The 12,002-nt window shown below is 44.7% G+C and overlaps 1 protein-coding gene across 7 annotated transcripts in view; it reads left to right on the top strand.

Annotated features, from left to right (window-relative positions):
* The window catches only part of TRIO (trio Rho guanine nucleotide exchange factor), a 370,719-nt gene that overhangs the window by 273,751 nt on the left and 84,966 nt on the right, over window positions 1-12,002 (top strand). For all 7 annotated transcript variants that reach the window (XM_024247673.3, XM_063724059.1, XM_063724056.1 and 4 more), the window contains exon 34: window positions 777-1,020. In XM_024247673.3, coding sequence (XP_024103441.2) covers window positions 777-1,020 — 244 coding nt within the window. The remainder of the gene's footprint in view (window positions 1-776; window positions 1,021-12,002) is intronic.

Here is a 12,002-nt window from a genome sequence, read left to right on the forward strand (position 1 = left end):
TGGATGAGCTTCGAAGGACCGGAAGAGTTTCAGTAGGCGTAGGTGAGAGTGAGCATGGTAAAAGGAGAGAAGGAGGGAAAGGAACGTCAGGCTGGAGGAACAGAAGGCCAGAAAATCCAGGACCTCTGGGAAACGAGCCGATGTCTGCAGAGCCTGTGGTGCCTGCTGTGTGTTGAGGCCTGGAGAGGGGGAGCCTAGAAGGAATCTGAGGGCAGAGGGCCTCAGGAGCCACACCAATGGGAGCCCTGGACAAGCAGGAGGGGGCGCTTGAAGGATTCTGAAGAGAGGCAGGTGTGCTTTGCTTCGGTTTCGGGGTCATAGCCCATTGCCTGTTCAGTCTCGTTCTTGTGGCTGCCTCTTTCCTGACCCAAGGGATGCTTAAAGAGCCCACACACTCCAGAGCACGGAACGCCCAGCACTGGGTCAGAACAGAAATTTCGAACAGAACTTTATCTCATTTTATCACCATATTTCATGATAATCCCCCAGAGCCTTCAAGCAGAGTTTTTTTTAGTTTGCTATAAGTTAAAAAATGAGTGTGTATGTAATACCACTTCGTGAGGAAGGAAATAGAATGTCTCAGGTTCAAGAAATTTGGAAGTTCTTATGAAAAATCATATTTTCATACGGGGAGTGCAGTGATCACACAACCTCGGAGCACTCAGCTCACTCCGGGGCAGCATGGCAGGAACCCACCTGGAGGAGTTCCCAGCTGTACCTGAAGGCACCGTGGCTCACACTGGCTGACCTGTCCTCTCTTCCTCTGTTCCCCCCAGCTCTCTGGCGGCTGTGAGCTGACAGTGGTGATCCACGACTTCACCGCTTGCAACAGCAACGAGCTGACCATCCGACGGGGCCAGACCGTGGAAGTTCTAGAGCGGCCGCATGACAAGCCTGACTGGTGTCTGGTGCGGACCACTGACCGCTCCCCGGCGGCAGAAGGCCTGGTCCCCTGTGGCTCACTGTGCATCGCCCACTCCAGAAGTAGCATGGAAATGGAGGGCATCTTCAACCACAAAGGTAGGAATCAGTGGGGCGTGGGCGGCAGACGCCTACTGGAAGTGGCCCTGGAGTGCTCTGTCTCCGCGCCTCTGCCGCCTGTTAATGTACATGAGCTTCCTTGTCAGCTGTGCCTTCAGCACATGGTCACTGACTCTCCAGGCATTTCCAGTCCATCAGCACCTGAAGAGGAAATGAGGATTTCACCCATGACTCAGAAATAATGAGTGATCTCCTCACTTCCAGGGTGGTGTAGTGAGATACGACATCAGTTTAGAGAAGAACACTGATTTTGGAACATTCCAGTTGCTTCTTTCCTTTATCATCTGTGCCTTCTGTGTGTCATGACACCTCCTGGAGGCCATCCCCTGGCTCCAGAGGGTTAGTCATTCCAGGGAGCTAATGAAGCTGCAAGAGAAAACAGCTACTGATTAGGTCCCCTGATTAATTATAGGCCAAGCCATGTTCCGGATTTCTCAGGGCCTAAATGTGAGTTTACTGTCACCTCAGTAAGAAACAGGAAGAATTAGGCTGTTGTTTCTCCAGAAATCTGAAGAGAAAGGCAGAGGATTTTCAGACTTTGGCCAAAAGCCAAAGGTGTCCACTTCCATTTCTGGTGAAGCTGCCCGTGCATTTGGAACAGCGGTGGGCTTCCCTTCGTGGAGCCTTTGCGTTTAGAGATCTGGGCCATGCTGGCTTTTAGCCTGTTGCCAGAATGCTTCTAAAGTTGCATCAATATAAGTCCTTGAATTTGAGTTGAAAATAAAGTACAACTTTTCCCGAAATTAGTCTGTTCTGCAGAGGAGCCCTGGTGAACTTAAGCATGCCTCAAATAACACTTGTTCTGAAAGATTTCTTCCGCATGTGCCTTTCCTGTGGTGTGTTCTGACTTCCTGGTGTTCGCAGTTGCAGGCCAGCCAAGGTGAAAGAACTGGGCATTCATCACACTTGGCTTTGTCCGGAAAACTTCTGGTGGAGGTTGGGTTTTTGAATGTTGCTACGTTGTACCATTTTGTTTTTCCCTATGATACTCTCTGACATTCTTGTACCTGGAAAGTCACTCTGCCCCTCACAAACCCTCTAATGCCCTATCTTTACCAAGAAGGTGTTTCTTAATGAGCAAGACCTGCTGTGAACTTATGCCAGCCAGTCGTTAGGGGCTCAGAACTGTATCCATTTTTTCTTCTTTCCCTTATTTATTTATTTATTTATTTATTTATTTATTTTATTATTTTTTTTTTCCTGTAATGCAAGGAAACTCATAAGATTGTTTCCGGCCAGGCGCGGTGACTCACGCCTGTAATCCCAGCACTTTGGGAAGCTGAGGCGGGTGGATTACCTGAGGTCAAAAGTTCGGACCAGCCTGACCAACACGGTGAAACCCCATCTCTACTAAAAATACAAAAAATTAGCTGGGTGTGGTGGCAGACACCTGTAATCCCAGCTACTCGGCAGGCTGAGGCAGGAGAATCGCTTGGACCCAGGAGGCAGAGGTTGTAGGGAGCAGAGATCGCTCCATTGCACTCCAGCCTGGGCAACAGAGCAAGACTCCATCTCAAAAAAAAAAAGATTGTTCCCTTGCAGTGTTCGGAGCTGCGCAGCAACAGACAGCAGATATGGGTCAGAAGCAACGTGGAAATGGAGGGCATCTTCAGCCACAAGGGTACGAAGCGGTAGGGCATGGGTGAGGTCCTGACCATGTCCACGTCCAGGAAACCAGGCAGCTTGACCAGAATCTCTGTCTAAGAGACAGAGGCCATCATCAAAAAGTCGGGCAACAAGGGATGAGGATTTAGATGTGGAGTCCAACAAAAGACATAGGAACTGCAGGAGCAGGAGGCCTCTGCCCCCTGGAAAGCAGAGACCCAGGCTTGCCTCTGCTCAGCCCCACAGTCCTCCACCTTCTCCTGCCCTGTGTGTGAAGAGAGGTGCTGCCCCCACGACTGGAAAGACATCGGCATGTGCCGGCCTGCCCATGGCCAGCTATCCACATGCCTCTGACCATCCACTCTCCTTTTGACCCTCTTTTCAGTATAAGAGCTGTTCAGGCTTGAAGGATATGCAGCGAGCGAGTTAATCATGGCCCCTCTTTGCACACCATGGTGTGCATCATTCTGGCAGCTGGGTGAGACCCCCTCCAGTATCAGATGTTCAGGCTGCCTTGCCTCACCCTCGCTTCAGAACTCAGGACAGTATGGAACTGGCTTTACAGATTTGCCTCTTGTCACTTGCTATTAAAGTTAGTTTCTTACATGTCTCTGAGTCTTACTGCTCTGACCTTCTAGGCAGGAGGAAGGAGCACCTTCATTCAGTTCTAGTTTCTCTACATTTTCACAACCTTAGTGCCTCAGTAATTTTTTCATAACACCCTGATCCAACTTTCACATTTTTACCTCGAATGTAAAAAACATGCCTATTAAGGTCAAATGACTATTTATTTGCTTGAGAATAATAAGCTGTTTTAAGGATTGCAATGAATCTAATTACTCAGATCAGCCAAGAAGGGTCCAGGACTCATGATGAGCAGTGCTCAGGTTCACGTGGTGGTTTTGAAGCTGGGCTAGACTTGGAAGTCTGTCGGACACTGAGAATCCATGGAATTTATGAAGACCAGATTTCTTTTATCAGCTATATATCCTTAAAATGATTTAGGAGAGGATAAAAATACAGCTTATTTTAAATGAACAAGAAATTTAATTACACAATTTGTTTTTCAAGGAGATAATTTTGTGTCTGAAACAAGACTCTGCTGTGAACATCATTCCATTGAGAAATGCTATCTTGTGGCCAGGTGCGGTGGCACACACCTGTCATCACAGCTACTCGAGAGGCTGAGGTGGGAGGATCGCTTGAGGCCAGCATTTCTTTTTTTTTTTTTTTAATTTAGGAAAGTTTAATAAAAGGATTATCTACAAAAGTATATGAGATTAAAGGAAAATCCATAAAGGATATACAGAACCCTGTGTGTTGATTAGTTTTTTTTTTTTTAATTATTATTATACTTTAAGTTTTAGGGTACATGTGCACAATGTGCAGGTTAGTTACATATGTATATATGTGCCATGCTGGTGCACTGCACCCACTAACTCGTCATCTAGCATTAGGTATATCTCCCAATGCTATCCCTCCCCCCTCCCCCCACCCCACAACAGTCCCCGAAGTGTGATGTTCCCCTTCCTGTGTCCATGTGTTCTCATTGTTCAATTCCCACCTATGAGTGAGAATATGCGGTGTTTGGTTTTTTGTTCTTGTGATAGTTTACTGAAAATGATGATTTCCAATTTCATCCATGTCCCTACAAAGGACATGAACTCATCATTTTTTATGGCTGCATAGTATTCCATGGTGTATATGTGCCACATTTTCTTAATCCAGTCTATCATTGTTGGACATTTGGGTTGGTTCCAAGTCTTTGCTATTGTGAATAATGCCACAATAAACATACGTGTGCATGTGTCTTTATAGCAGCATGATTTATAGTCCTTTGGGTATATACCCAGTAGTGGGTCAAATGGTATTTCTAGTTCTAGATCCCTGAGGAATCGCCACACTGACTTCCACAAGGGTTGAACTAGTTTACAGTCCCACCAACAGTGTAAAAGTGTTCCTATTTCTCCACATCCTCTCCAGCACCTGTTGTTTCCTGACTTTTTAATGATTGCCATTCTAACTGGTGTGAGATGGTATCTCATTGTGGTTTTGATTTGCATTTCTCTGATGGCCAGTGATGATGAGCATTTTTTCATGTGTCTTTTGGCTGCATAAATGTCTTCTTTTGAGAAGTGTCTGTTGATATCCTTCGCCCACTTTTTGATGGGGTTGTTTTTTTTTTCTTGTAAATTTGTTTGAGTTCATTGTAGATTCTGGATATTAGCCCTTTGTCAGATGAGTAGGTTGCGAAAATTTTCTCCCATTTTGTAGGTTGCCTGTTCACTCTGATGGTTGTTTCTTTTGCTGTGCAGAAGCTCTTTAGTTTAATTAGATCCCATTTGTCAATTTTGGCTTTTGTTGCCATTGCTTTTGGTGTTTTAGACATGAAGTCCTTGCCCATGCCTATGTCCTGAATGGTATTGCCTAGGTTTTCTTCTAGGGTTTTTATGGTTTTAGGTCTAACGTTTAAGTCTTTAATCCATCTTGAATTAATTTTTGTATAAGGTGTAAGGAAGGGATCCAGTTTCAGCTTTCTCCATATGGCTAGCCAGTTTTCCCAGCACCATTTATTAAATAGGGAATCCTTTCCCCATTGCTTGTTTTTCTCAAGTTTGTCAAAGATCAGATAGTTGCAGATATGCGGCGTTATTTCCGAGGGCTCTGTTCTGTTCCATTGATCTATATCTCTGTTTTGGTACCAGTACCATGCTGTTTTGGTTACTGTAGCCTTGTAGTATAGTTTGAAGTCAGGTAGTGTGATGCCTCCAGCTTCGTTCTTTTGGCTTAGGATTGACTTGGCGATGCGGGCTCTTTTTTCGTTCCATATGAACTTTAAAGTAGTTTTTTCCAATTCTGTGAAGAAAGTCATTGGTAGCTTGATGGGGATGGCATTGAATCTGTAAATTACCTTGGGCAGTATGGCCATTTTCACGATACTGATTCTTCCTACCCATGAGCGTGGAATGTTCTTCCATTTGTTTGTATCCTCTTTTATTTTGTTGAGCAGTGGTTTGTAGTTCTCCTTGAAGAGGTCCTTCACATCCCTTGTAAGTTGGATTCCTAGGTATTCTATTCTCTTTGAAGCAATTGTGAATGGGAGTTCACTCATGATTTGGCTCTCTGTTTGTCTGTTGTTGGTGTATAAGAATGCTTGTGATTTTTGTACATTGATTTTGTATCCTGAGACTTTGCTGAATCTGCTTATCAGCTTAAGGAGATTTTGGGCTGAGACGATGGGGTTTTCTAGATATACAATCATGTCGTCTGCAAACAGGGACAATTTGACTTCCTCTTTTCCTAATTGAATACCCATTATTTCCTTCTCCTGCCTGATGGCCCTGGCCAGAACTTCCAACACTATGTTGAATAGGAGTGGTGAGAGAGGGCATCCCTGTCTTGTGCCAGTTTTCAAAGGGAATGCTTCCAGTTTTTGCCCATTCAGTATGATATTGGCTGTGGGTTTGTCATAGATAGCTCTTATTATTTTGAGATATGTCCCATCGATACCTAATTTATTGAGAGTTTTTAGCATGAAGGGTTGTTGAATTTTGTCAAAGGCCTTTTCTGCATCTATTGAGATAATCATGTGGTTTTTGTCTTTGGTTCTGTTTATATGCTGGATTACATTTATTGATTTGCGTATATTGAACCAGCCTTGCATCCCAGGGATGAAGCCCACTTGATCATAGTGGATAAGCTTTTTGATGTGCTGCTGGATTTGGTTTGCCAGTATTTTATTGAGGATTTTTGCATCAATGTTCATCAAGGATATTGGTCTAAAATTCTCTTTTTTGGTTGTGTCTCTGCCCGGCTTTGGTATCAGGATGATGCTGGCCTCATAAAATGAGTTAGGGAGGATTCCCTCTTTTTCTATTGATTGGAATAGTTTCAGAAGGAATGGTACCAGTTCCTCCTTGTACCTCTGGTAGAATTCGGCTGTGAATCCATCTGGTCCTGGACTCTTTTTGGTTGGTAAGCTATTGATTATTGCCACAATTTCAGAGCCTGTTATTGGTCTATTCAGAGATTCAACTTCTTCCTGGTTTAGTCTTGGGAGCGTGTATGTGTCAAGGAATTTATCCATTTCTTCTAGATTTTCTAGTTTATTTGCGTAGAGGTGTTTGTAGTATTCTCTGATGGTAGTTTGTATTTCTGTGGGATCGGTGGTGATATCCCCTTTATCATTTTTTATTGCATCTATTTGATTCTTCTCTCTTTTTTTGTTTATTAGTCTTGCTAGCGGTCTATCAATTTTGCTGATCCTTTCAAAAAACCAGCTCCTGGATTCATTAATTTTTTGAAGGGTTTTTTGTGTCTCTATTTCCTTCAGTTCTGCTCTGATTTATTTCTTGCCTTCTGCTAGCTTTTGAATGTGTTTGCTCTTGCTTTTCTAGTTCTTTTAATTGTGATGTTAGGGTGTCAATTTTGGATCTTTGCTGCTTTCTCTTGTGGGCATTTAGTGCTATAAATTTCCCTCTACACACTGCTTTGAATGCATCCCAGAGATTCTGGTATGTTGTGTCTTGGTTCTCGTTGGTTTCAAAGAACATCTTTATTTCTGCCTTCATTTCATTATGTACCCAGTAGTCATTCAGGAGCAGGTTGTTCAGTTTCCATGTAGTTGAGCAGTTTTGAGTGAGATTCTTAATCCTGAGTTCTAGTTTGATTGCACTGTGATCTGAGAGAGAGTTTGTTATAATTTCTGTTCTTTTACATTTGCTGAGGAGAGCTTTACTTCCAAGTATATGGTCAATTTTGGAATAGGTGTGGTGTGGTGCTGAAAAAAATGTATATTCTGTTGATTTGGGGTGGAGAGTTCTGTAGATGTCTATTAGGTCTGCTTGGTGCAGAGCTGAGTTCAATTCCTGGGTATCCTTGTTGACTTTCTGTCTCGTTGATCTGTCTAATGTTGACAGTGGGGTGTTAAAGTCTCCCATTATTAATGTGTGGGAGTCTAAGTCTCTTTGTAGGTCACTCAGGACTTGCTTTATGAATCTGGGTGCTCCTGTATTGGGTGCATATATATTTAAGATAGTTAGCTCTTCTTGTTGAATTGATCCCTTTACCATTATGTAATGGCCTTCTTTGTCTCTTTTGATCTTTGTTGGTTTAAAGTCTATTTTATCAGAGACTAGGATTGCAACCCCTGCCTTTTTTTGCTTTCCATTTGCTTGGTAGATCTTCCTCCATCCTTTTATTTTGAGCCTATGTGAGTCTCTGCACGTGAGATGGGTTTCCTGAATACAGCACACTGATGGGTCTTGACTCTTTATCCAATTTGCCAGTCTGTGTCTTTTAATTGGAGCATTTAGTCCATTTACATTTAAAGTTAATATTGTTATGTGTGAATTTGATCCTGTCATTATGATGTTAGCTGGTTATTTTGCTCGTTAGTTGATGCAGTTTCTTCCTAGTCTCGATGGTCTTTACATTTTGGCATGATTTTGCAGCAGCTGGTACCGGTTGTTCCTTTCCATGTTTAGCGCTTCCTTCAGGAGCTCTTTTAGGTCAGGCCTGGTGGTGACAAAATCTCTCAGCATTTGCTTGTCTGTAAAGTCTTTTATTTCTCCTTCATTTATGAAGCTTAGTTTGGCTGGATATGAAATTCTGGGTTGAAAATTCTTTTCTTTAAGAATGTTGAATATTGGCCCCCACTCTCTTCTGGCTTGTAGAGTTTCTGCCGAGAGATCCGCTGTTAGTCTGATGGGCTTCCCTTTGAGGGTAACCCGACCTTTCTGTCTGGCTGCCCTTAACATTTTTTCCTTCATTTCAACTTTGGTGAATCTGACAATTATGTGTCTTGGAGTTGCTCTTCTGGAGGAGTATCTTTGTGGCGTTCTCTGTATTTCCTGAATCTGAATGTTGGCCTGCCTTGCTAGATTGGGGAAGTTCTCCTGGATAATATCCTGCAGAGTGTTTTCCAACTTGGTTCCATTCTCCATGTCACTTTCAGGTACACCAATCAGACGTAGATTGGTCTTTTCACATAGTCCCATATTTCTTGGAGGCTTTGCTCGTTTCTTTTTATTCTTTTTTCTCTAAACTTCCCTTCTCGCTTCATTTCATTCATTTCATTTTCCATCACTGATACCCTTTCTTCCAGTTGATCGCATCGGCTCCTGAGGCTTCTGCATTCTTCACGTAGTTCTCGAGCCTTGGTTTTCGGCTCCATCAGCTCCTTTAAGCACTTCTCTGTATTGGTTATTCTAGTTATACATTCGTCTAAAGTTTTTTCAAAGTTTTCAACTTCTTTGCCTTTGGTTTGAATATCCTCCCATAGCTCGGAGTAATTTGATCGTCTGAAGCCTTCTTCTCTCAGCTTGTCAAAGTCATTCTCCATCCAGCTTTGTTCCATTGCTGGTGAGGAACTGCGTTCCTTTGGAGGAGGAGAGGCACTCTGCTTTTTAGAGTTTCCAGTTTTTCTGCTCTGTTTTTTCCCCATCTTTGTGGTTTTATCTACTTTTGGTCTTTGATGATGGTGATGTACAGATGGGTTTTTGGTGTGGATGTCCTTTCTGTTAGTTTTCCTTCTAACAGACAGGACCCTCAGCTGCAGGTCTGTTGGAGTACCTGGCCGTGTGAGGTGTCAGTCTGCCCCTGCTGGGGGGTGCCTCCCAGTTAGGCTGCTCGGGGGTCAGGGGTCAGGGACCCACTTGAGGAGGCAGTCTGCCTGTTCTCAGATCTCCAGCTGCTTGCTGGGAGAACCACTGCTCTCTTCAAAGCTGTCAGACAGGGACATTTAAGTCTGCAGAGGTTACTGCTGTTTTTTTGTTTGTCTGTGCCCTGCCCCCAGAGGTGGAGCCTACAGAGGCAGGCAGGACTCCTTGAGCTGTGGTGGGCTCCACCCAGTTCGAGCTTCCCAGCTGCTTTGTTTACCTAAGCAAGCCTGGGCAATGGCGGGCGCCCCTGCCCCAGCCTCGCTGCCGCCTTGCAGTTTGATCTCAGACTGCTGTGCTAGCAATCAGCGAGACTCCATGGGTGTAGGACCCTCTGAGCCAGGTGCGGGATATAATCTCCTGGTGCGGCATTTTTTAAGCCCGTCCGAAAAGCGCAGTATTGGGGTGGGAGTGGCCCGATTTTCCAGATGCCGTCTGTCACCGCTTTCTTTGACTAGGAAAGGGAACTCCCTGACCCCTTGCGCTTCCCGAGTGAGGCAATGTCTCGCCCTTCTTCAGCTTGCACACGGTGTGCACACCCACTGACCTGCGCCCACTGTCTGGCACTCCCTAGTGAGATGAACCCGGTGCCTCAGATGGAAATGCAGAAATCACCCGTCTTCTGCGTCACTTACGCTGGGAGCTGTAGACCAGAGCTCTTCCTATTCGGCCATCTTGGCTCCCGACCCGAGGCCAGCATTTCAAAACCAGCCTGGGTATCATAGTAAGGCCCAGTCTCTTTAAAAAATGCCGTCTGTTTTGTGGACAAAGTTTGCTTTGGAAGCTTGCATGTCCCGGTGTCCTTTGGGCCGGCCAGCCTTCGTGTCTGATTGCTCCTTCTGCTCTTGCTCTGGCTGTCCTTCCTCCGTCTCAGCATCTTGGGTCATTAATTAAACAGATGCCAGGCATAGCAGGATTAAATAAGGGTTCAGCAAACCCTTGTGCTCCAGCAGTCTTATTTGTGTTTGTCGTTTACGCTGTCTGCCGTTACCTCAGAGGCTCTGGGGCTGGGGCCTAGGCCTGGAGGCTGTGTCTGTGCCCCCAGCAAGTCTCTGGTGCATTCCAGGCTGAGGCCCACTCACCTCCCTTCACTCTCTTCCACTCAAGAGTGTAGTACGTGGGCTCACTGTTGAAATCGGTGTCACGTCACCATTGTTGATGGCTCAGTAAATCCAAGTTCTCTTCCCTTCCATTGTCTCAACTAGTAAAACTTGTCACTTTTATCTGTTTATTGACAGTCTTGGTCACAGGAAGTAAACAGAAATGTCAGGAATGTGTATATTTCCAGTGAGGCCAGTTCAAAACATCCTCTTTGCCCTACGCTGCCCTGCTTTTTTCACCTTTTCCCTTTCTTCCCAACCAAGAGTTGCCCTACACAATGGTCCCTGGGGATTCAGCTCCAGTGTGACCAGAAGGAAAAGTAGCCAGGAAAGAGCAGAATAGTGTTGTCACTAACCTGGGCAAATGAGCGTCTCTCACGCTCTGCCGGATGCATTTCTGGAGTGCCCGGCATGAATCTTTTTGACTGATAGTGTTTTGAGGGTGGGACAGGAGTTCGTACCCTGTCCTGGGGAGGGCCTTCCGTCACACTCCCCACTCAGGACATCTGGAAAACCACCCCAAGGCCTGTGTCCCGCAGTACTGCTGCCCAGAGCCTTTGCCATGCGAAGTTGAATCTGGAAGGCCCCTCTCAGCCCCCATGGAATTGGTTTTTGTTTTTTTTGTTTTTGTTTTTGTTTTTGCTAAAGTAAGGCTTTAACCAGGAGTTTGAGACTACAGTGAGCTATGATCAAACCACTGCACTCCAGCCTGGACAACAGAGTGAGACCTCATCTCTAAAAAATAAATAAATAATAAAATGAAGTGGGCTTTAAGAAGAGACCTTTTGGTGGCAAGGGAGGAGTGAGTGGTGAGCTTGCAGGATGCATTCTTCCTGTCAGGAGGCCTGAGATGGGGCGGCCGCAGATGGCCTCCCAGGGCCTTGCCAGCTCTGACATTCTGAGTTCAGATTTCTTAGAAGGCTTTATGAGCAAAGGCCGATTCAAAACTGCCGTTTCCTTACACCAACCCATCAGGTGATGACAGGTGGCCTTTTTGCTCGTGTTTTCCAATATGTCTAGAAGAAAACACCCACTTATAAAAATTAACCTTTACCACTCTAAAAGTCATTCACAATTTTAAAGTTTTTTCTCCTTTGGATAGAGAAAAAGTATGGTTCAGTACCTGCATTTTATTTCGAAGAAGTTCAGAGTATGAGTCATCTGCAGTGAATGAGAAAATTAAGGGGAAAAAAAACATGAGAAATAAAACCTTTTGCTTGTGGGTGACTCGAGCCTCTAAACCCAGGGGCTTTAACTCAGGATGCTACGTTTTACTATGGTAAGATCTGTGCCAAAAACAGTCCGCCATAGTTTACCACAACTCCAGTGAGCACTACCAAGATCAGCTCTCAGGCTTGACCAGACTGGCTGCAGTAGTTAAGAGAAGACGCAGGGACTATCTTTCGTAAGTGTAGTGATACATGATTGCTATTAATCAAATGGGGCATTTTCTCTAACTCAAGTTAAAAATGAGAAAGAGACATATTTTCATTCAAAACTATCCGAAATGTTGACTTTTCTTTGGGTCCACCCTGCTTTTCTCCAAGCTCTCTCCCAAGGGTTTTCTTGTCCACCTGAATAGTTTACTTCTCCACTT

This window comes from Pongo abelii, chromosome 4, assembly GCF_028885655.2.
Source record: "Pongo abelii isolate AG06213 chromosome 4, NHGRI_mPonAbe1-v2.0_pri, whole genome shotgun sequence".
NCBI classification, from domain to species: domain Eukaryota; kingdom Metazoa; phylum Chordata; class Mammalia; order Primates; family Hominidae; genus Pongo; species Pongo abelii.